Source organism: Neurospora tetrasperma, assembly GCF_000213175.1.
Source record: "Neurospora tetrasperma FGSC 2508 unplaced genomic scaffold NEUTE1scaffold_1, whole genome shotgun sequence".
Classification (NCBI taxonomy): Eukaryota; Fungi; Ascomycota; class Sordariomycetes; order Sordariales; family Sordariaceae; genus Neurospora; species Neurospora tetrasperma.
In genome coordinates, this window is record NW_009799099.1 from 2,040,380 (window position 1) to 2,063,048 (window position 22,669).

Consider the following 22,669-nt stretch of genomic DNA (forward strand, 5'->3'; position numbering starts at 1 on the left):
GTGACATCCGAGCCCTAGCAAACCCGTTCTCGACTTGCTTCTGATCGGTCGTTCGCCGAGGCTTCCAAATGCCCGGAGAAGGATGTTAATGCCATGGATTATTCCCGCCCGTTTCACACGTGTGTAGAGTACCCCAGAAGACGGGTAATGCCTTCTGATGCGCGCGCACGCCTTTAGCCTGAAGTGGAACATGAGGCCCTCCCATTATCTGGGGGACAGGATAGGCGTACCGACGGCAATACTGGGCTCTTCTTTTTCGATATCCAAACTGTGTACTGTATTGCTGAAGGACTGATAACGACGACTTGCGACACCGCCATAGTCCATCTCTAGTCAAGTTCAAGGGATCAGTTCATTATTTTAATTTTATTTTTCCAATTTCTTTATTTTATTTTCTAGGAAAAAGGGCAAAGAAGCCAGGCTGGTTCTTGCTTCGCTTGCCGCCTCGCGTCATGTCGCCTCTACCATGAACCCCTGAACATCCGCATAATAAAACAAGCCTTTTTGATCGCCAGGACCGGCAGAGTTGTAGTGTAAGCCGGCGCCGGACAGCGGACTTCGGACAGCGGACTACGGAGTACACCTCAATGAACGTGGAATTCAGTCGACCCTCACCGTACAATCGCACGAAGTACGGCCTGTCTCTGCAGCGACTGCCATGCTTATCAAGCACATCGACGACAGAAAAAGGTGGCAATACGAGTCTCGTTGACAGTATCCGCCTCGCCCTCCGGCGCCGTGCCAGGAACAGGGCTTCTTGCGACTTGTCATGTTTCAAGCTCCCAGCCTTCCGCATCTGAGAGACAGGTGGAGTCTAGTGTACTGCGTACACTAACTACATACTGTAGAGATAAGAAAAAGAGGAGCCATGTCTGTTCCCTTCAAGTTGTTTTGTTGACTTTAAGTCCACTGTGTGGAATGGAGTCAATTCCTGGAGCGGGACGGGAACGCAGCTCGAAAAAGCGAGCTTGTCAAAGGTGTTAATGATGAGAGCGGAGAAGGAGCCTCATCGAGGTGAACAAGAGTTGCTGGAGCCCCCTGGGGATACATACGCAGACTCCACGGCGTGATGTCATTTATGCCTGGTGCCACTTTAACAGGAGGTTCCAAGCATTGTTGCAATTGGAATCCCGACTTCTTGCCGCCCTGTATGAAGTACACTATGCACTCCTCCCTCTACGATAGAGAAGAATTCTGTGTTTTCGCGTGTCGAAAAGACATACCTATGATTGACGAAGTGGCCATGATCTTTGATCAGGATCACACCGATAGTGTGGGAAGTGCGACCAGGGGACCACCTGGGCGCATGTCCCTTCTTTCCACTTTGCATGCATTATACACTACTCGCCGTTTCTGTCCGCTTGCGGCCCCAAGAGTAGCCCGGCCGCAACGATGCCTACCGGCCGGCCTGAAAGTCTGGAACAGGTACGCGTGCTTAAGAACATACCGAACGCTCGGACACGGTAAGGGCCGGCCCGGGTTCAAGTGTCCGACGACCGAAGATCTGCAGGGTCGTCTCCAAACCTCCTACACTCTGACGGCTCATCGAGCCAAGGACACTAACAATTGTCCTGAAGGGGTTCATGCGGATAACAATGGACAACACAACAACATAACATTCACAATTTCATACAGTTTTACTAATCAAGAGTATTTCTATCATCTCAGTGGTCCAAGTTCGATGAACTGTCCAGGTCGTGTCTGAGTTTCAACCTACACAGTAAAAATTTCGAGGATCACCATTCCAAGCCTGTTAGTGTAGGGTCGATCCAGGGCTACGAGTTGCCGCTTGCCTGCCTGCCGCTGGTTTGGTAAAAGTGGCTGAGGTGTGAATAACGATACTACCTCTACTCAGGGCAGATCTTCTCTTGGGGTAACCTTCCAACCACATCTTACCTTTGAACCCCTTAGTTTTGCCATTTAACCCGTCTTCCCACGATCAACTTTCAGTAAAACTATACCGTGAAGGGCGAACTTGATCAAACATTTGCAACGAGCGTTGTTAGTCGGAAGGTCCTGAACGATTTGGTCGCCAGGGCATGTCGCACTTACAGACACATTCAGGGGAAGAATCCCCACAGGCAACAGGTAAACATCTCGTCAGGTTTCGAGCACTAAGTTTCTACCAAGAACCCGAAGCTAACCACCTATCTCTCGCCCATCTAGAACCTCTTACTCGCACCCCTTCCAATTCCGGATCAAACACCAGTACAGCCAACGGCAATGGACAGAAACCTGCGGGACCACGGTTTCCTCAAGCGATCGCGCATCGTGGGTACAAAGCCGCTTTCCCCGAAAATTCCATGGGAGCTTTCCAAGGAGCTGTGGACGTCGGTGCACATGCGATCGAGACTGATTTGCACTTGACCAAAGATGGGGTTGTCGTACTTGTACATGTATGTTTTCTAACGTCCTTTTCTTTACCTCGTTTCCCTTCACCAACATCCTCAGTACGTAAAGTTGTGAGGACATCCGTGTTAACGCACGTGTGTTCAACAGGATCCGTCCCTCAAACGATGTTTTGGCATAGATAAAAAGGTTTCGGAGTGTGACTGGGGCTACTTGAGTACGTTGAGGACTATCAGGGAGCCACAGCAATCAATCCCGAGGTTGCAAGATCTGCTAGAGTATCTAGGGCAACCTGGTTTAGAGTCAGTGTGGGTGTTGTTGGATATCAAAGTGAGTTTGACGGCCTTCTTCTTCTTCTTCTCAGCGTGAATCCGAATGAATGGTACCTAATGCTGAGATATCATGTTCAAGATCGACGATGATCCGGACGTCTTACTGAGCACCACAGTCAAAACGATTGAATCTGTGCCGACGACACGAGCCTGGAAAGAGAGAGTAGTCCTCGGTTGCTGGAATGTATGTGATAATTTTTGCTCATCGTTAATCTTTTTTTTTCTGCGTCTCACTTACTTATACCCCTTTAAAAATAAAGGAAAATTACATCAACGTAGCCAAATCCTACTTCCCCTCCTACCGATTCGCCTACATCGGCTTCTCCCTCCCTTACGCCTCCCGTTTCCTCTCCGAAGCCCACTCCGAAGTCGACTTCAACCTCATGCAGCACATGCTCGTCGGTCCCATCGGCGCCCGCTTCATCAGCAAGATCCGCAAGGCGCAACGGAAGCTCTACATCTGGACGGTTAACGAGGAACGGTGGATGGAATGGGGGATACGGAAGGGGGTGGATGGGGTCATCACGGATGATCCAAAGTTGTTTTTGGAGGTTTGTGAGAGGTGGTCAGAGAAAGGGAAAGAGCAAGTAGGGTCAGGTCCAAACAGGGGAGGAGAATTGAAGAATGTCAAGATGCATGTGAATGCGTTCATGCTGCAGATCTTGGCGGTTATGTTTATTTGGGTTTATTGGCCAAGGTTGGCAACGAAGGGAAAGAGGAAACAGGATAAGGAAGGGCCTACGACGGTGGTATGAATAAAGCGTGGCTGATGAACAAGTGGTGGCGTTTGGGGAGACGAGGTAATGATTAATGGGGGTGGGGTTTTGACTTTTGCCTTCTGTTTCATGATCAGTAGATGTAGACGTTGTTTCTCGGACAGGATAGATTGCCGATATGAGGTCGATTCCGGGACGCTTGGGATGTTTGGTTCAGATCGGTAGCTTTCTCGTCCAGGCGGGAGAGGTATTCTACAGGAACGGTTCTGTGGTATCTCGATGGATGTTTTACTTTATCCTTCCTCGGAACCAACGAAACCTTATTTCGATCTGCTTGGCAAGTTCCCAGTCTCCAGTGAACGCCAACGTAGTTATCTCGTATCATGGCCATCCTAATTCCTAACACCCACCAAGTGAAGTTTGAGGTTGCATGCGCTATGCATCTCCGTCACTATCATAGAGCACATGTTTCATGATTTACCAGATTCACATTGTGGAGATGTTGAATGCGCTCGAAAAGCAGCCGTTGCGGCCTCACCGCGATCTAGAGAGCATCGAAGCTTGCTTCAATGTTCAGGGAAAGAAAAAAAAAAAAGAGAAAGTCTTTTCGCACCGCCATGAAAGTCTTCAGACACCGCCGCCCCACCTCTCCCGCTGTCTCGACCAATCAAAATCGGTGCATCCAACTCGCGACCCACCCTCTACTCTGCAGTTGTATTCTTTTATAAATTTCACCTAGAAATCTGGGTATTTTATTCTTATATGCCATACCAAGCCTAGACTCCAAACTATAGCTAGTATACACACTAGACTAAATTTATAGGATATTTTATAGCGCACTTTATAAAGCGTTTAGCAGTACAGTCATATATCGTACTTAATTGAATTGCTCAATTAAGTGATTAGTTAATCGTATTTAATTTATATTAATCTATATATTTATAATTTATTTGATTTCTATTATATAATTGAGTAGTCTAATTGCTAGTGAGTTTTCCTTATTGGGTTTGAGTACTAGCTGGAGTATTAGCTAGCGTACCTCCTCCCTTTGTACTCCCCTTCTTCGTGCCTTCTTTACCCCGTATAGAATTGCTTCCTCCCCTTATACCTCCTCTTTTTTAAATAGTTTGTATAGAGCTTCGCGGGCGGCCTCGTCCCTTCTATGACGGAGTAGGAGGTTGGGCATTTATTGTATCTTCTATTATTAAATTAATACCCTCCTATATAAATGTATTTTATTAGATTGATAGCGCTATTCGTATCGATATTATAAGGTTACAGCCTGCCTTGGACTATCGGCCGCGGGTAGGTTGGAGGCGAAGCTGTCCCCGACCTTATAATATTATTGTTTGGAGCTGAGTTGGCGCTGTAGATGGAGGAGTTTGGGTATTAATTGGCGCGGTTAATTGGGGGGCACGAGAATTAGGAGTAAAAGGTATATTATAGCAGGGTCGACCCTTTAACTTTATTACTTTATTAAAGTCCTAATATTTTAAGTATTTACCCTTATTATTGAAGGATTTATAAAGCTACTAGTAGGGGTAGTAATTGAGTTTATTGAGTACGAATGATTGAGATCGGTTAAGAAGGTATTCTAATATTATATATAAATACGGTAAACTAAATTGTGTAGTAAATTTGCCCGTATACAGTTCTAACTCTTCGGGGTCTAGATTAGCTTCTATTAGTATAGTACTAAGTATAATACAACGTTAATATATTACCTTATTGAGAGCCCTCTAGTATACCTTTCTACAAGCTTCTTTTACCTATAGCTAATTAAAATACTCGTATTTAGTACGTACAATTTGCTTCTTGGTCTTGTCCTTAATATTACACTTTATACTATTAACTAGCTTGAAGCTCTATATGACAGTGGTAACGACGGTATTATTACTTATATCAAACGATAATTAGTATACTATAGATTATATAGGGAGTAATATAATTAATTATAAGATTTAACGCTAATAATATAACTTTTTAGGGTATAGTTCGCTAATTTAATTAGCGATATAGTACGGTAGCTAAAGTTCAACCTCTTATTAATATAATAAGTAGCTCACTCCTCCTTAATTATTATATATATCTCTTTTAAGTATATAATAATTATTATTTATTATACAAAATAGTAATAGAGTTTTTTAAATACAGTATTAAATACTTTAACGGTATAAGTATAATAAACGTACTTTTAGAGGATATAAAGCCTAGACTGAGAATACTCTATAGTATTAAATAATGGTTCTAATTAATCTATACTATTTATTAAGCGGTTAAGGCTATTAACTACCTCCTAATCTTCTTTATTAAATTCTTTAAAATTCGTTGTATTGTTAGGTTATGCTAGCGTAGGCTGGGCTAATGTTGATACCAATATTTCTTACTATATTTATATTTGTATAAGGGTGGTATAAATATTAATAATTTGGGCGGCGACTTTTTTATTCTATTTGCACTTAATATTTAATACTATATTCTTATTGATATAAAAAATGTAAAGTTGGGACTACGCTTAGTAATAAATTCGCTTAATAGCTAACCTTATTATTGTATTATAATCCGTAATAGTAATTTGTAGTTTGCTCGCGGTAATAGCTTTATAATAAGCGTTAATTTAGTCTATAAGCTAATTAAATCCCTCCTACTACTCGTTATTAACTAGCCTAAAACCGTAATTAAAAGTATAGCTAACCCCTACTATACTAATAATTTAGAAAAAGACTAGGCCTTTATTATTAGTTTTATACGTATTATTGTACATCTAGACCTAGAGATTTTCCTTCTATATTTATTCTCCCTATAAATTACTTTAGAAGAGGGTAATTAGTTTAATTTTAGCGGTATTTTACTAATTAATCTTAAAGTAGACCCTTTTTTTAGTAAGTAGTTTTATAGTAAATTAAAAGGGGTTATACCTAGTGTATACTTCCTTTTTAAGTTTATAATAAAAGTTAATAAACTACCGTTTAATAAATTATCCCCTAATATTTAGAAATTTCTTTTTGAATTCACTAGTAATTTCGCAATTAATTATCCTTAATCTATCAATATAGGTAGTAATAAATATTTTATATTCAACCTTAAATATTAAATAAATTAATAGCTTTTTATTAGGTAAATAGCTGTAAAATTTATAGCCTTTTTGAAGGTTAAAAGTCTATTATCGATTATTATACTTTAATACCTTAGTATACCCCTACTAAAAGTATCTCTATTTAAATATAGAAGAAGAATGAGAGTAGTTAATTGCTTTGCAGTAGAGATTAGTAAAGTAAATAATATAGAATTGTATATAACTGAATCTTTTAATAAAATTATTAAACTAACCCTTTATAGTACTATAACTAAACTTTCTTAACTACGCTTAAACGGCTATTATTAGCTTATTGAAGGTATCGTATTGGGTATTAAAAACGGTATAGTTACTATACTCGTAGCGGCGGCGGGGGGGTTAGTGAAATTCGTTTTTATTATTATTAGGTTAGTCCTTATATTCATTATTATTAATATTAATAAGCTCTAGTTAGGCAAAGGTGGGTTCGGTTAGGGTAATATTTATTAGGGGTCTTAAATTGGGATTAATAAAAGTAAAGTCAATTGTTTGATTGGGGTTACCCGCGCTACGGTCATACGTGCCCATCGGCTAGGGAATCGCTATATCGGTTATCTATATTACAGTTAATTAGGAAAATATATTGAAAAGTAGTAGATTATTCTTTACCATCGATTAAATAAGAGTATTTTATTTACTTTGGTGGTATTTAGTAATATGCGGGGTAGTGGATTGATTGAATACAACGAGGTGGTAATGTGTGTAGTTTAGTAAAGAAAGTAATACGACGAAGTATATACTAGAATAATCACTAAATTAGATTGAGCTGGAGGTGACTAGTATAGTACGAGGGTGGCTAGTACAAATCTTAGATAGGTATAATAGCTTGAAATCTGAGAGCTTGGCGGGCGCAGTACGAGAAGGATTGAGAAGAGTAGAGTTAAAAGCGGGAGTTAATGAAAGCGGACTGGATGTACCAATTTTGATTGGTCGAAACAGCGGGAGAGGTGGGGCGGCGGTATCTGAAGACTTTCATGGCGGTGCGAAAAGACTTTCTCAAAAAAAAAAGAAGTCAATAGAAAAGGGAAGAGAAAGGAGCCACAAGATCGGATCCAACCTTCGTTTCGAGAATGCCTGGCCACTCGGGCTTCCCTGGGCTCTGGCCCCAAAGACAAAGAGTCCGCCCTACCTCTACTTCTTCGGCTTCGAGTTACCATTTGTATGTTTCTGCTTCGTATCTGGTTGTCGAAGGACCGACTCGTTGAACCCCGGGTTGTGAGGAGACAGCTCTAGCGGCCATGGCCTTCAGGGATATTCCCGCGGTCGGATATATAGCGTCGTATGGAGCGCAAGACCCCACCGGGCTCAGTCCCTATTCTAGGTAGAGGCACATGAGCTCGCCGATGATGAGAAGGGGGCACCTCTAGTTGCGCTGATCGCCCATGTACCGACCTCACTGTCGTCATCTCTCCAGGCATACGGTCGTGTGGCCGGACACGGCGTTCGAGAATAAGAACGAACTGCGGTTGCTGCGCCTGCATAGATAACCGACAAATCTCCCACCCAAACAGCCCCATGCCGTGAAACAGCATGAGAGGTGAGCTCGGACGCGGATTTTGGGGTCTTTGCGGCCCATGAGAATGGTCCGCGGCCGCCGCGCCGCGTGATAAGGGCTTATGATTTGCCACCTGGACAGCTGAGCCCGCGGTTGCTCGTGATGTCCGAATGAACATCGAGCGGGCGCATATTGATTCCCGTTTCCCAGTTTGATGAGCTTTGGGCTGACAAGCAATCTCTCTTCCAGGACGTTTCATTAGTGCTGTCCGGGCGGGCAGTGCTTGGGCCTAACACAGCGCCCTACCGTATCAGCCCCCCCACTCATCCCGTGGCAGCATCGCATCCAGGCGGGGTGTTTTGGGACGGCGTCCGATCTGTCCGCGCCGGGCAACCAACCAGCCCAAAGCGTCATCCAGACTATCCATCGGCTTTGCAGGGACATTTCCGGGTTGTTGGGTTGTTGTTCAGGGGGTTGCGCTATTCACGCCGTAACGCCGCCCACCTTGATAACCCACCGCCAAGCTCCCTCCCTGCAAAGGCGACCTTTAAATAAATTGCTTTGGTAACGCACCACAACAACTACCAAACTGTTAGCATTCACCCTCTTTTCGATCTAGGTATCTACTGGTCTCTGATCGCTGACCATAAACGAACCATGGCGGATTATATCGGTGGTGACGTTGAGGCCGACCACCTCTGCGTCTTGGTACATGGTGTAAGTCCTGTTACCCTACGCTCCTGTCCATGCTGTGCTCGTGCATGGCGCAATGATCGCCAAAACCATGTGGCACTTTGCAGAATTACCAACTCTGACCCGCAACCTGAACACTAGCTATGGGGTAATCCGAACCATATGGCCTCTGTAGCGAAGGCTTTGCGATCTCAGTATCCACGCGACAAGTTGAACATCCTCGTAGCGAAGCGAAACGCCGGATCGTTTACTTACGATGGCATCGAGCTCGGCGGCGAACGAGTATGTAACGAGATCGAAGAGGAACTCCAAGCTGTCGAAAGCGAAGGTGGAAAGATCAAGAAGATCAGCATCGCTGGCTACTCCCTCGGCGGCCTGGTGGCCCGTTATGCGATCGGCCTTCTTTATGCGCGAGGTGTGCTGGACAACCTCGAGTGCATGGTATGGAACTTCCGAACGAGAAAAAAAAAATGAAAAAAAGAACAAGACGTTGAGCTAACATTGCTTGCGCTAGACATTCACGGCATTTGCTAGCCCATTTCTGGGGGTGCGCACTCCTCTTCGCGGTTGGCCAAACCACGTATGGAACGTACTAGGTGCGCGTACCCTGTGCATGTCAGGCAGACAACTTTTCGGTATTGATCAGTTTCGTGACACGGGAAAGCCCCTTCTCGCGGTTCTGGCGGATCCGAAATCTATTTTCATGTGCGGTCTTGCCAAGTTCAAGCGTCGAATCCTCTATACAAATATCGTGAACGACAGGTCTGCCGTCTACTACACCACCGGCATAGCGAAAACGGACCCTTACACCGATTTGGACAAAGTGAAAGTCAACTACGTCAAGGGGTACGAGCCTGTTATTCTAGATCCGACAAACCCCGTATCCCCCGCGCCACCCAAGCCGAAGGAACCGCTTGTTGCCAACCTGAAGAAATGGATAAACAGGGTGCCCTTTATCTTGGCCGTAGCGGTTTTTGTCCCGTTGGGATTGGTCGCTTTCTTTATCAATTCGGCGGTCCAAACGGTACGAAGCTCCAAGAGAGTGATGTTACACGAAAAGGGCCTGGCGGGAATCGACGTTGAGAGTTACCGGGTGGACCTATGGATCAAGGAGATGCGCGAAGCTGTTGAACATGCGTATGAAGACTTAAACAGCTCTCAAAACCAGGAGTATCTTGGACTGTCGGATGGCGATTCCGGCGAAGAGACGGACGATTCCTCCAACCAGGAGATTTTGGCGCTCGAGCGCAAACAGTCACACCCACATCAGCCCACGCTTGCTCTGGCGCCATATCAGTTTGCTGCCATCAACGCCTTGGATGCACTGGGCTGGCGTAAGTATCCTGTTTGGATTCACAATGATCGACACAGTCATGCTGCCATCATTGTGCGGATGGAAAAGCCTACGTTTGAAGAGGGCAAGGTAGTGCTCAGCCACTGGGTGAACGAGGAGTTCCTGATTTGAAGCGAGCGTTGTTTGAGTCCCTTTTTGACTCTTTAGTTAGACTTTTGGAAAAGGTCATCTTCGGCCTGGATGGCGCGGCGTTCTGAGGCAGCGATTCTTCATCATTCACGAAACATTTATTTTTAAAAGTATGTACATCATGCTTTTTCTTTTTCTTTTTCTTTTTTTTAGACTGGCCTTTAGACAAGGAGAAGGAAGATGTGCGAGTGGCTTGTTCTTAGACTGGCGACAGGATATCTCACACATTCGTAGCGATCCCAGAATCAAAGTTACTTTCAAGTCCGCACGTTTGATGAGAAACAGCCCATGGTGTAAACATTGAAATGATATCAGTTCGCATCCCAAAAGAACCTGGTGCCCTGTCTGACCGAATCAGCACTACGTACGTAGTGTACTGCGTAGTATGTACTACGTATAGCAGGCGAGGATCCACAGTACTTATTTTATTTGCTCTTCGAGTTTACACAGTATGTACTTTATGGCTCGAGCTTCCTGTTTCGGCGTTTCATCTGATTCCAGTCTGCCTTTCAATACAAGCTAGCCATAAAGGTGCACGCGTCCCCCCGGGCCACACGCATCCAAACAGTTGTATGATCCAACCATGGCCGCGCGGAGCAGCAGATAATTTCAGACGAACAGGCAAAGCCTCCTCATCGTTCAATCACGGTCATCAATCAACCGATGAGGGCGTCGCGCATAGCCAAGGAGACATCGAGGTTGTTCGAGGGAACAACAGCCGCCATGGCAACGCCAGCAACACCACGTCGCTCAACGCGTCTGAGCACTCTTGCTCGATTTGCCTATGAAGCGAACAATGCGAATGCGAATGCCAGCTCGAGTTCTGCGCCGGTTGACTTACGATCCTCGCCATTGCGCGCCACGAAGCTCGAGGAAGACCATGAGGAAGACGAAACCGGAGTTACCTTTGGATCGGACATAGAAGACGCTGTCAAATCCAGTGGCTTGCCATCACCAAAGGTGAAGCGCAGGAACCCGATTGGCACGCGAAAACGGAAGCGCATTACCACCACAACCACTACAACAGTGCTGAAGAAGGAGGAATCATTGCCCGCCCCCACGAGGATCAAAACCGAACGGAGGAGCACGCGAATTATCAACCAAACCGCAGAAGCCGAAGTAAAGTCGGATTCGGAGATCGACATAAACGATATCCCAGTCGCGGGCACGTCTACTACATCCAGCAGAAAACGAACCGCTCGCAAACCCGCCCGCAAGACGACCGACGCCGTCACCGGCGAACTGAAAGTCGAGCCTCCTTCTGACTGGGAGGAGGTTTATAACCTCGTCAAGGAGATGCGCATCTCCGGTCCCGCCGCCAACGCCGCCGTCGACTCGATGGGATGCGAGCGCTTGGCCAGCAATAACGCATCAGCACGCGATCGGCGATTTCACACTCTTGTTGCCCTGATGTTGTCAAGCCAGACCAAAGACACAGTCAACGCGGAGGCGATGTTGCGGTTGAAGAAGGAGCTGCCTCCCCACGCCGAGGGCGCGGAGCCGGGCCTGAACCTAGAGAATATGCTGGCTGTTGAGCCAGCCGTTTTGAACGAGTTGATTGGCAAGGTTGGCTTCCATAACAACAAGACCAAGTACGTACTGTCCTCTTGTTCACATCAAGGGTCCATATACTTATGAGCTACTGTGATAGATACCTCAAACAAGCCGCCGAAATCCTCCGCGACCGATACAACTCCGACATCCCCGACACCATCGAAGGTCTCATGTCCCTTCCCGGCGTTGGGCCCAAGATGGCGCATCTTTGCATGTCCGCCGACAACGGCTGGAACCGTGTCGAAGGCATCGGTGTGGATGTCCACGTCCACCGCATCACCAACCTCTGGGGCTGGCAGAATCCGCCCACTAAAACCCCCGAGGAGACTCGCCTTGCGCTGCAGTCGTGGCTGCCCCGTGACAAGTGGAAGGAGATCAACTGGCTGCTGGTTGGGTTCGGACAGTCGATATGTCTTCCCGTGGGGAGGAAATGCGGTGATTGCGAGCTGGGCCTAAGGGGCTTGTGTAAAGCTGCGGAGAGAAAAAAGGTTATTGAGGGTAGAAAGAGGAGGGCGGTTGTTGAGGAGGAGAAGGCGGAGGTGGAGACCGAGGTTGTGAGATTCAAGAGAGAGCCGAAAGACGAGGGTGACAACGAGGAAGACGAGCGGGACATGGTAGTCAAGAGGGAAAAGAGAGAGGCAAGAATGGAGATCAAAGAAGAGGAGGAAGCCAGGGTCAGGGATGTTGTGGTCAACGAGCCTGTACTGCCGGTGACTCAGGAAGCTGTTGCGGATGACGCTGTGAAGATGGAGAGCATTGAGGATGTTGAGATGGAAGACGCCGATGAGGTTCAGTCGACCATTGAACACAGCCCGCCCATCATCAAGCAAGAAGGTATGAGGGTGAAGCGCGAGAGGTTAGCCGACGCGGAAGAGGACAGTGAAGAGGCTGACCAAACATCTGTTGTCAAGGAAGAAGTTCTTAGGGTAAAGCAGGAACAGAGTGTTCATGACATGGGCGCTGGGGAAGAAGAAGAGAACCGGCTCCCGCACATCGTCAAAAGAGAACACGTACGCATCAAGCAGGAGTCAAACATCCACGGCGAGCAGGTGGAATCGGCACATCGACGTCGCATCATGAAGAGAGAACCCGGACGGGACTTGGCGACCGTTAAGCAGGAGCCTGGTTTCGACGAGGAGAAAGCAGACGACCTTCAACCACAAGCTGTAAAGCCCGAGCATCCGAGGGTGAAGCAGGAGTCATGTATCCCAAAGCAAACCGAAGAAAACCATCGCTCAAGCACTGTGAAGAGAGAATCATTCAATGGAGCTACGATTGTCAAGCCGGAGCCGAACCTCAACAATGAGGACGCGGAGGGCCACCAGGCGCGGGCACGTTTAGCTAAGAGGGAGCCACTGCTGGAACGCACGATGGTAAAGCAAGAACCTAACCTCGGTGACCCTGAGGGACGGGAGGGCCAAAATGGCCCAACCATTGTCAAGCGAGAGGTTGGGCAGTTGAAACAGGAGGCTGAGGATGAGCAAGGCGAGGACGAGGAAGTCGACGAGCCAGTCGTCAAGAGTGAAACTGTCGAAAGGCAGCAAGAACCTGTGAGGGTGAAGAGGGAGGCTGCTGATGAAGGCGAGGAGGAGGAAGACGGTTATGTGAAAACGGAACACGGCGGTAGAGTCAAAGTGGAGGATGGAATGGCAAGGATTAAGTTGGAGAGATGATGTCGGGATGCACTGTTGAAAAGGCATTTGTTTTATATAAAGATAGCCAGAGGGGAAACTTTCAGGGTAAATAGGTCATACGAATGAATGAACAGACGAGTCCAGTTGAAATTCAACGTCTCATGAGTCGCTTTTCAATTTTAATTTTTTCTTGTTCTTTCCTTCCTTTCCCCCCTTATATTTTCCCTTCTCCGATGCCCCCTCTCATCATACCAACCAAGCCTTAGCCTCCTCCTTCTCAAACACCTCACCCCACGTCTCGCCCTCCTCACGGCGGAACTCCTTCACGTCAACGACATCCTTAGCCCCAAAGTTGCCGTACAAGTGCGGGCACCCGTTGGTATCCTCGACCTCGTCCCACTTGACGCTGGCCTGGTCAAAGTTGGCCAGGCGAAGCTTGATAAGGTAGAAAGAGAGCTCATTTTGGAAGAAGAGGCCGGCTGTTGTTGGGATCTTTGTGGTTTTGGAAAGCTGGGATTAGCGCGTTCATGTAATGAAGTGGAGAGGATAGAACGTACCTGCCACGAGGTGCTCAGATGCACAAATCCATCTTTCTGGTCCAGCTCCGACAGTGGGTAGGACTCGGGAATCGGACTGGGCGGGGCTTCGACCGTGATCTTGTACACGAACTCGGGGAGCGGGGAAGGAGGAGGGGGGATGACCATTTTGGGAGGTTGGTAGTGGAACACAATGATATGGTTAGAAAGGTATGAGTTCGTGGTCGTTTCTGCCTTCTTCAATTTGTGGAGGATGATTTAGAACTGGCGAAGTCCATGTGAGATACTTACTGATGTGTTGTCATTGGTTGTGACACTGCAGTGTTGCTGATCTACTGTGCCTCTTGAGTACCTACCTAGGGTTAGGAGTAAAAGTGGTCTTCATAGCAACATGCTCCACGTTGCTTGTCACCGTCTGTCTTCAACTCTCACAAGCTCAACAGGGCCTGTTTTGTCGAGAACTGTTTGGTTCGACACTTTTGACGCCGAGAGACAATATGATCAGGCGAAATCGCTGGGGATAGCGAGAGACAAAGCTTCGGTATCGTCACATGTAATTGAGCCTGGAGGCAACGAACTTCACAAGGCGGCTGCACAATCCTTGGCTTGACAGAACGAAGTTTTTGAACGACGAGGAAAAAATGAGGAGAGGTGAGGGGTTGACCTATATTTCAGATTATATTGCCCATACCAGTCGCAGCTATTTCCCTGCCTTAAACAATTCACCGACTCCAGTATTGTTTTCTCACAATATGGACCTGGATTATGTATCACCGCTACCAATTCCTGTCCGTCATCACTTCGTACTGTCGTCGTCGACCTCACTTCTGATAAAGGTTAGGTAGTTAGTGGACCATAACCTGCGGACTCGGAATAGCTCATCACACATGGTCGGCAGCCGGGAAAGATGAAGTGTACCTCGAAGACAATTTTAACGTCGAGTCGTGGTCAGAGGTGATTGCCGTGATTGTATTACTTTGCGGACGATAATGTGACATTGGCGGACATAGCAGCTCCTACGATTCAATACTTATTTCCAGCCGCTAGAGATGTAACCCGAAAGCTCGACTCTCGGCGGCCGGCCCATTGGCACCTGTTGAGCGGTACGGGGGGTTTCCTGAGGCGAAATGTACATGCGAGACGAAATCTTCAATCACGTAATTCTGAAGACATATCTGACGATCTGTCAAAGCCTCTATGTGAGGCGCTAGCGTGCACAGAGCAGTTCACGGAAGGCGGGATGAGACCCCGCTATACATAGTTCGCTGCAAACAGTAGAGGGGAAGAGATTGGAAGGAATGTACATATCAAAGTGGGTGAGAATCCAACATCATGCCCTGAGGTTGTTAAGTGACCGTCAATGGAGAGTTGGCGAGTTGATATGTACTCTTTTGTAAGAAAAGTGCCGAGGGAAAGGTACGGGCCGAGGGAGCAAAGCGAGCTCCCCGAGAGCGAGAGCCTTTTCCAGTCGATAAGGCATTTGGAGTGTTGATATATACTGCGTATCCGATATAGCTGAGCATGTCATTGATAGGCTCCAGTCAGATAAGCACTCAAACACGTTGCTTAGAAAGCCACAGGAATCCCCGAGATGCCGTGAAATCACCGAAAACCATGTCGGATAAACAAGCGAGAAAAACACTTCCCGAGACCTTTAGCGCTACCTCGTCACCGAATTGACTGTACGCGGTGTATCCTTATGTAGTGTACGAGAAGGAAAGAGGCCTGGAAGCCAAGAGAACACTTCCTCTCACTCAGAGATCCGATCCATCGATGATCTCCTTTAACCGGTACCTTTACCGTACAGAAGGGAACTGCCCACCTGGCAGTGCCCCACCTTTTAGAAGGCGGGGTCGGCGCTGCGGTTGATGGAACTAAACAGGCTCCGTTTTGTCATCATTCCAAAAGACGTCGACTTGTTGCCATGTAAATTGCCTCGACCTGTTTTCAAACTTCATTTCAACTCTGTGTTGATTTTGGATTCTACATTTCATCACATTCAGACACAATGGCATCCACAGTAGGAAAGGTAAGAGAGAATATCCAAGAAGCTCAAGCTGAAGCTCAAGCTCCGCTGCCTGCACGATATACGCTTGCTCCAATTCTTTGGAGAGCAGCGTTGCGATTAGGAGGACAGAAGGACTTTGCTTCACATCGTCAGAGAGAGATGAGTTTGCTTCATCAGGGACCATGTGCTGATCCGATTGCCATCTTCCGCAGACCATCACTTGCAAGGCTGCCATCGCCTGGGGCGCCGGCCAGGAGCTCAGTTATGAGGACGTTGAGGTGGCTCCGCCCAAGGCCCACGAGGTCAGAATTCAGATCAAGCACACCGGTGTCTGCCACACGGGTGAGTTCACCCACACTCCAAGAACCTTGATGGCTCGCTCGGTTGGGCTTCCGTGCAGTTCGCAGTCGCATTAACCAAAGACATGGTGTGATATGCAGACGCCTACACCCTCTCGGGCAAGGATCCCGAGGGCGCCTTCCCCGTCATCCTCGGACACGAGGGTGCCGGTATCGTCGAGTCCGTCGGCGAGGGCGTCACCAACGTGAAGCCCGGCGACCACGTCATCGCTCTCTACACCCCCGAGTGCAAGGAGTGCAAGTTCTGCAAGTCCGGCAAGACCAACCTTTGCGGCAAGATTCGCGCCACCCAGGGCAGGGGTGTGATGCCCGACGGCACCTCCCGCTTCCGCGCCCGTGGTCAGGACATCCTCCACTTCATGGGCACCTCCACCTTCAGCCAGTACACCGTCGTCGCCGACATTTCGGTCGTCGCTGTGCAGCCCGAGGCCCCCATGGACCGCACCTGCCTGCTCGGCTGCGGCATCACCACCGGCTACGGCGCCGCCACCATCACCGCCAACGTCGAGAAGGGCAGTACCGTCGCCATCTTCGGCGCCGGCTGCGTCGGCCTCAGCGTCATCCAGGGTGCTGTTGCCAACGGCGCCTCCAAGATCATCGCTGTCGATGTCAACCCCAGCAAGGAGGAGTGGTCTCGCAAGTTCGGCGCCACTGACTTCGTCAACCCGTCCACCCTCCCCGAGGGCCAGTCTGTTGTCGACAAGTTGATCGAGCTGACCGACGGTGGTTGCGACTACACCTTCGACTGCACAGGCAACGTTAAGGTCATGCGTGCTGCTCTCGAGGCTTGCCACAAGGGTTGGGGTCAGAGCATCATCATCGGTGTTGCTGCTGCCGGCCAGGAGATTTCCACCAGGCGTAAGTTCTTCTATGCGTCAACTCGTTCCCCTGCTAGCCATTATATGCTCAATAATGCTAACGTACGATCATCCTATAGCGTTCATGCTGGTCACCGGCCGTGTCTGGAGGGGTTCCGCCTTCGGTGGCGTCAAGGGCCGCTCTCAGCTGCCCGGTCTTGTCGAGGATTATCTCAACGGCAAGATCAAGGTTGACGAGTTGATCACCCACCGCAAGAAGCTGGCCGAGATCAACGAGGCCTTTGAGGTCATGCATCAGGGCGACTGCATTCGTGCTGTCGTCGATATGTCGTAGGAATAGTCATTGATTGCAATGCGTTTAAATCAAAGCCGTCAATTTGTGTCTTTTTGCTTCATCGATGTAAAAGCCATCTGGGTCAGTTTGAGTAGTGCCAGACTGTGATACTATCCAAACTCTCTCAATGCACACCGTATTTCAAGGAGTCGGAAGAAAAGTAAGCGTTGCATGCCGCTGCCCTGGCCTCGCTATGTGCGGGTTGGCTAGTATTGGGCAAGTCGGAGAAAACGGCTACGATTGTTTTGCTGTGGCGAACTATCTAGTCGTTACGGTTTGTCAGGCTGAAGTGACGAGGCGAAAGAAGACATGTCTCGCACGATGAGTTGATGGGGACCTTGGAGATCAAGAAGTGCGCGACAAGAGGTGATTTGCCATGAAAGTATTTTGTTTTTCACGCCATACCATGCGGTGTTTGTAAGTCACGGAGCTATTCCAATCATAGCAAGATGGTGAGACAAAAGCCACGCGACGTGTCGTTGTTGATGCAAGCCAAAGAGCCACACGGTTCTTGTGTTATAAATGAAGTGGTAACGTGGATGAGCGCACCGATAAAGAGGACCTCTGCGGCACCCTGCCATCGAGTTCTCTCCGTGCTCCGCGCCGGAGTCAACGACCCGGGAGAAGATACCATGAAAGCGTCTAGGCTCTTGATTGTGTCGCTTTCCAACACCATGGAGGTTCGGGAAGTCATGAGAGTAGCCAAAAACATGGACAAGTGCACCTTCATAAACGACAGGTAGGATTCCATCGAACAAGCAGCAGTCAGGGAGAAGCAAGCAAGCCCCCCTACGCATCAAGAACGGCAAACACTATCCACTCGCCGTCGGGTACGCAGTATTAGAGGGAGCCATCGTGTTCTTTGGCAATTCGTCGGCATTGCGGTTGTGACAGTGACATGCAATCTCTTGGATGCAGGCGGCAACAGTCACTTGCGGTGCTGGTTCCTGAATGGCAACAGTGAATGTGGCAAGTGTAGAAAGCTGGGGTGCGCTAACGAGCTCACGTCTTCCTCCTCCGATGGGGGTGGGGGGGCTGGAGTCTTGGGGAGATGCTTCCTTCTCTGGAGACATGCGCCGGCCGCCGGAAGCGGTGTAAGGGAGCATGGGCAAATGCTGGCAATCTGGGACCCAGGATCGGATGTGATACGGAGGATGAATGGAGGAGAGGGGTTTGAGGGGCTAAGAGGTTTGATCGCTTGCTAGGTAGAGGCAGTGAGTGTACTATGCATGTGTAGTGTATACTTGCTTGATGGCGGGAGCATGCGAAATCCCGGGCATCTTTTTCGTACTCTTGTCGATGCAGGCAAGATGTTGTTGATCTGAGAGCAGGTCGACGGGATGGCGTCTATTGGCCTGACCAAATGGCCTATTGACGCTGACGGATGTTAGGTGGACGCAGTAGATCGATCAACCAACAACAGACAAAGGAGCCGCATCTGAACCTTCAACATCGATCCGTCCAGACCGCTGAGGCTTCTGGAATGTTAGTAATGTTGGCGCACACAGTATAGCCACCCAGACCCGGTCAACGTCTTTGTTGCACATGGTACACAGAAGGCCAGGCATAAAATCAAATGCTTGAGCTTGGGATTGGGCTTGGGGATCGAATTTGCGAGGCAGATAGCACATGTTAGACGGACTTGTGGGTATGGACGGGATGTACGGCTTTTAGTATCTCTCTTATCTCGGGCTGTTTAGTAGAAAAACGACAAAATCTCCCAAAAGCGACAACTTGGAAAATGATGTTGGTATAGCATCTGTTGTGGCGGTGTTGGTAGGGTTGGTCTGGATCTCCTAATCGTCTTCTTCCACTGGAAGTTGCCTGGAACGTCGTCTACAATATGGCCACTTCGACACAAGAAAGCAGTGAGACCGGCATCGGTGCTAACGATGATTTGTTGCTTTCCAGATGCTGTGGCTTGTTGTTGCTGCAAGTAAACGCTTCCCAAGACGACGAAAAGCCAAAACATGCAGACGTGGCCGGGAACCCGGGCAGAGACGGGAGCGAGGTAGGTGCATCTGAGGCCGGGAGATGGGCCACGCGAGCAACCATGACTCTCAACAAAGACAAATGGATGGATCTCCGGAATGAGCAATAGCAGCAAAAAGGAGAACCGATGTTTCGTGCTGAAGCAAAGGAGGTAGGTCATCTGTAGTGTACATGGAATGGAATGAATACCTCTCTGACGCAACGCCCCGTCTCGCAGCAGCAGGGCCAAGTTCGTTGGAGGTATCCACGACCAGTGTCTTCGGATAGACCTCCCTCAGCAGTAGTGTAGTGTACACTACAACCCCCGGAAACGACCATCACCACCACCCTGCAAATATCAGTGATACCCCGGGAAAGCGAGACCCCTACCCTGCGAGTTACCCTGTGAATCAATCCCCGTACTGGATGGATGCAGCACCCTGATACTACCTCTACCTGTACTCACTACCTACGCTAGTAGTGTAGCTTATCGACCTGATCCTTGGTTGTGATGGGATGCAAGACCAACTGTCGTCCTGTGTGTCTGGTGTCTTGTCCATCCATCCAAGGCCCGGGCCCGCTGCGCTGCCGGACGCGCATGATTACGCATGTCTGTAGCTGCCTGCAGGCGATGCCCTACCAAGAGTGATGATCCAGTTGTGATGCATTCATTACCAGGAAGGCGGCTTGCCGACGGAGTGCCACTCAAAACCTCACTCACAAGTCACAACAACAACAAAAACAATAGCGTCCGGGTATCGAAAAGATTGGTTGTTGGTCGCTGCATGGAGTTCCAACCCCCCCAACCGTCGTGATGGGAGAATCTGGACTGGCGCCCGTGACGGACTCTTTCACTATCAGGTGGTGACTGATGTGCTGGAAAAGTTGAGCTCTAAACGGCGCAGGTTCTCGCTGCTCCTTGACTGTTCTCGGCAGGCCTGTCGAGTTCCATTCCTGACAACTCGCCTGATGGCCTGGTCCTTTGGGAGCTTTCTCCTGAGCTCATCCACCAACCTCATCGTCTTCGTGGGTCCTCGGCTTGTACGGAGTCGCTTCAAGTCGCTTGGAGTCACTGGCACCACTTTCCGTCGATCCAATCCCTTCCAATTCCCAGCGCCAACAACGACGGACAAGGGAGCCTTGGGTATGGTGCTAGCGGGGCTTCGCAACCAGAACACCAATTGGGCCCTGGTTGTCGGCCCCAGCATTGCCTCCCGTGCGGCCGTGCCGTCATCGACACGCCCACGATGGCCGTGCTGTTCTCGATGGGTCAAGATGTCAGCCCCAGACCTTGCCAGCATATGCCATGCCATGCTATGCCATGCCATGCCAGGCCAGCAGGTAGGCTAGATCTACCGCTCTGCCGCTCTACCGCCTCCCTCCTGCACACTGCGCACCGTCCTCATGGACGACCTTGTCACCTCTCGGGTCACTTGTAGCTCCCTTGTCACTTACACTGGTCACACATCACGTCCGAGTCGGGCCACCAGCTACCTCACCTACAAATCTTGTACTTAATCATCCTCACTCGACTACATACCCCCTGGCCAACGAGGTCCAACGCTTTCCAGCCATTTCCACTTGTAACAAGAGTCTCGCGAAACTAGCCCAAGTTAATCTGCCACTTGGCTGCCTATCCCTTTGCTTGTCCCCAAACATCACACCACGTGAGCCTTGTCACCTCCACCGGCTCTGTTTATAAGCATCCCATCCCGCCGACCTCGAACCTCTTATCGTTCAATCCTCTTCCTGACTCACTGCCTTTCGTCTCATAAGCTGCCAACCTATTGATCGATTTGTCACCCACCCATCCACTCATCTTATCCTCGGGATCTCTAGGGGGCAACTTGAAAACACACGCCCGAACTCACCTCAAGAGACGCTGCTCTTTCCTCCTCGCTAATTCCACAACCTCCACCCAAACATCGTCTTCACGTTATCCAACCTCCACACTAAACTCAAAAAACCACCTGCGACAACATGCCTGCCCCCAGGAGACTCAAGTGCTCGCTCACCGAGTGCAGGCTTCCCGCAGCACCCATCACAGGCGATTGTACTTTCTGCGACGGTCACTATTGCAGCAAGCACCGACTATTAGAGAGCCACAAGTGCAAGAACCTCGAAGATGTAAGTAATAACAAGGCAAACTGGTGGCTCGCCGGGCTATCAGGAGTCTTGCTTACAGAGGAATTTCGTGCTGACATGAGTGCTCTTCCCATCATCAGTGCAAGAAGGAAGCGTTCGAGGCAAATGCCCTGCAGCTCGAGAAGGAGCGGACGCGGGTCATCAGAGGCGTATAATGGACGGCCCCATCAGCGCCAGCGTCGGCGTCAGCGTCAAAGTTGTCAAGGGCAACTTCTTCACTCGTCTTCTATCGTTGGGTCCGAGCTCAGTATATCGTCAGATAATCTATCTGAAAGGATAGAGAGCAACAAGTTGCCGCAACGAGAAGCGGTGGCAAACTATTACGATTCGATCACCGGTATCGGCGATACCATCGAACGGTTTAAATGAGCAACGAATACAGCGACGAACTAGCGCACGGCAGCCGTCCGGTTCCTTGCCCCCCCTCGACGGTGACGCTGAGCAAGCAGGGTGGCAACACTCACCCGAGAGTTTCGGGCGATGCCACTAATCACCCACCCTTTGCTGGCAACTCTTGCTTTTGCATTGCTTTTTTTACCTCTTCAGGCGGGCGTCTGATATTTGGTCGGGAATTCTTCATTTTGAGGATTGGCGCTTGGGGGAGCGCTCACATCCGGCAACACATTGGAGCAACAGGGTTTTGCAGCATCATCTCTGCACGGCGTCAATGGACCTGGTTCATCTTCTTTTGCTCGCTGTTTTATGCACGCGGTTCTCAGTCTCTTCGCGTGGAGGAGGGAAGAGGTTAGCCGAGGGGTAGCTTACCGTGGTCATGGTATTAGGTGCGGAATAGATTATGATTTACATACAGATGTGGTAGCCGTCTTGGAACGGCTGGCTGGGTCATGACCGGTCGGCGAACCGGGCTGTGGGCTCGTTTCAAAGCCGGAAATCTTGAACCTGAATATCGGGCAAAGTACAAATAAAACATTTGTCCAACGAATAAGTTCAAAATCGTATCTTTGCGTACTGTAGTTAAGTCCGTGAATCGAGTATGCTAAGGTGTCGGAGGATCCGCTTGGCCCACCGAGGCATCTTCCTTCGCAGTCAGGCCAGGAATGGAGCGGGTTGCCGGACGGCAACTGAATATGTCCACCCCATCTCTTATCTTTCGATAACACCCCACC

The 22,669-nt window shown here is 49.0% G+C and overlaps 7 protein-coding genes across 7 annotated transcripts; 6 read left to right on the forward strand and 1 right to left on the reverse strand.

Moving 5' to 3' along the window:
* Nucleotides 1–204: 204 nt before the first annotated feature.
* Nucleotides 205–870, reverse strand: NEUTE1DRAFT_107240 (uncharacterized protein; the record flags this gene model as incomplete). The annotated part of the gene is made up of 3 exons (XM_009849566.1): nt 205–329; nt 616–814; nt 844–870. The coding sequence occupies 3 exons, from the start codon at nt 868–870 to the stop codon at nt 205–207; spliced, it is 351 nt and encodes a 116-aa protein (XP_009847868.1).
* NEUTE1DRAFT_97794 (uncharacterized protein) lies at nt 869–1,705 on the forward strand (the record flags this gene model as incomplete). The annotated part of the gene is made up of 3 exons (XM_009849567.1): nt 869–874; nt 954–1,066; nt 1,375–1,705. 3 exons carry the CDS (start codon nt 869–871, stop codon nt 1,703–1,705), a joined length of 450 nt encoding a protein of 149 aa, XP_009847869.1.
* Nucleotides 1,706–2,303: 598 nt separating this feature from the next.
* NEUTE1DRAFT_75933 (uncharacterized protein) lies at nt 2,304–3,497 on the forward strand (the record flags this gene model as incomplete). The annotated part of the gene is made up of 5 exons (XM_009849568.1): nt 2,304–2,396; nt 2,500–2,679; nt 2,761–2,865; nt 2,942–3,232; nt 3,289–3,497. The coding sequence occupies 5 exons, from the start codon at nt 2,304–2,306 to the stop codon at nt 3,409–3,411; spliced, it is 792 nt and encodes a 263-aa protein (XP_009847870.1).
* A 5,124-nt stretch (nt 3,498–8,621) lies between these two features.
* NEUTE1DRAFT_75934 (uncharacterized protein) lies at nt 8,622–10,446 on the forward strand (the record flags this gene model as incomplete). The annotated part of the gene is made up of 3 exons (XM_009849569.1): nt 8,622–8,724; nt 8,842–9,141; nt 9,215–10,446. The coding sequence occupies 3 exons, from the start codon at nt 8,665–8,667 to the stop codon at nt 10,163–10,165; spliced, it is 1,311 nt and encodes a 436-aa protein (XP_009847871.1).
* Nucleotides 10,447–10,906: 460 nt separating this feature from the next.
* NEUTE1DRAFT_144022 (uncharacterized protein) lies at nt 10,907–13,865 on the forward strand (the record flags this gene model as incomplete). Its single annotated transcript, XM_009849570.1, has 2 exons — nt 10,907–11,775; nt 11,835–13,865. 2 exons carry the CDS (start codon nt 10,907–10,909, stop codon nt 13,408–13,410), a joined length of 2,445 nt encoding a protein of 814 aa, XP_009847872.1.
* Nucleotides 13,866–15,831: 1,966 nt separating this feature from the next.
* NEUTE1DRAFT_115811 (uncharacterized protein) lies at nt 15,832–17,481 on the forward strand (the record flags this gene model as incomplete). The annotated part of the gene is made up of 4 exons (XM_009849571.1): nt 15,832–15,936; nt 16,128–16,257; nt 16,356–17,132; nt 17,212–17,481. 4 exons carry the CDS (start codon nt 15,916–15,918, stop codon nt 17,424–17,426), a joined length of 1,143 nt encoding a protein of 380 aa, XP_009847873.1.
* A 3,684-nt stretch (nt 17,482–21,165) lies between these two features.
* Nucleotides 21,166–22,489, forward strand: NEUTE1DRAFT_93699 (uncharacterized protein; the record flags this gene model as incomplete). Its single annotated transcript, XM_009849572.1, has 2 exons — nt 21,166–21,524; nt 21,623–22,489. The coding sequence occupies 2 exons, from the start codon at nt 21,378–21,380 to the stop codon at nt 21,695–21,697; spliced, it is 222 nt and encodes a 73-aa protein (XP_009847874.1).
* Nucleotides 22,490–22,669: the final 180 nt, after the last annotated feature.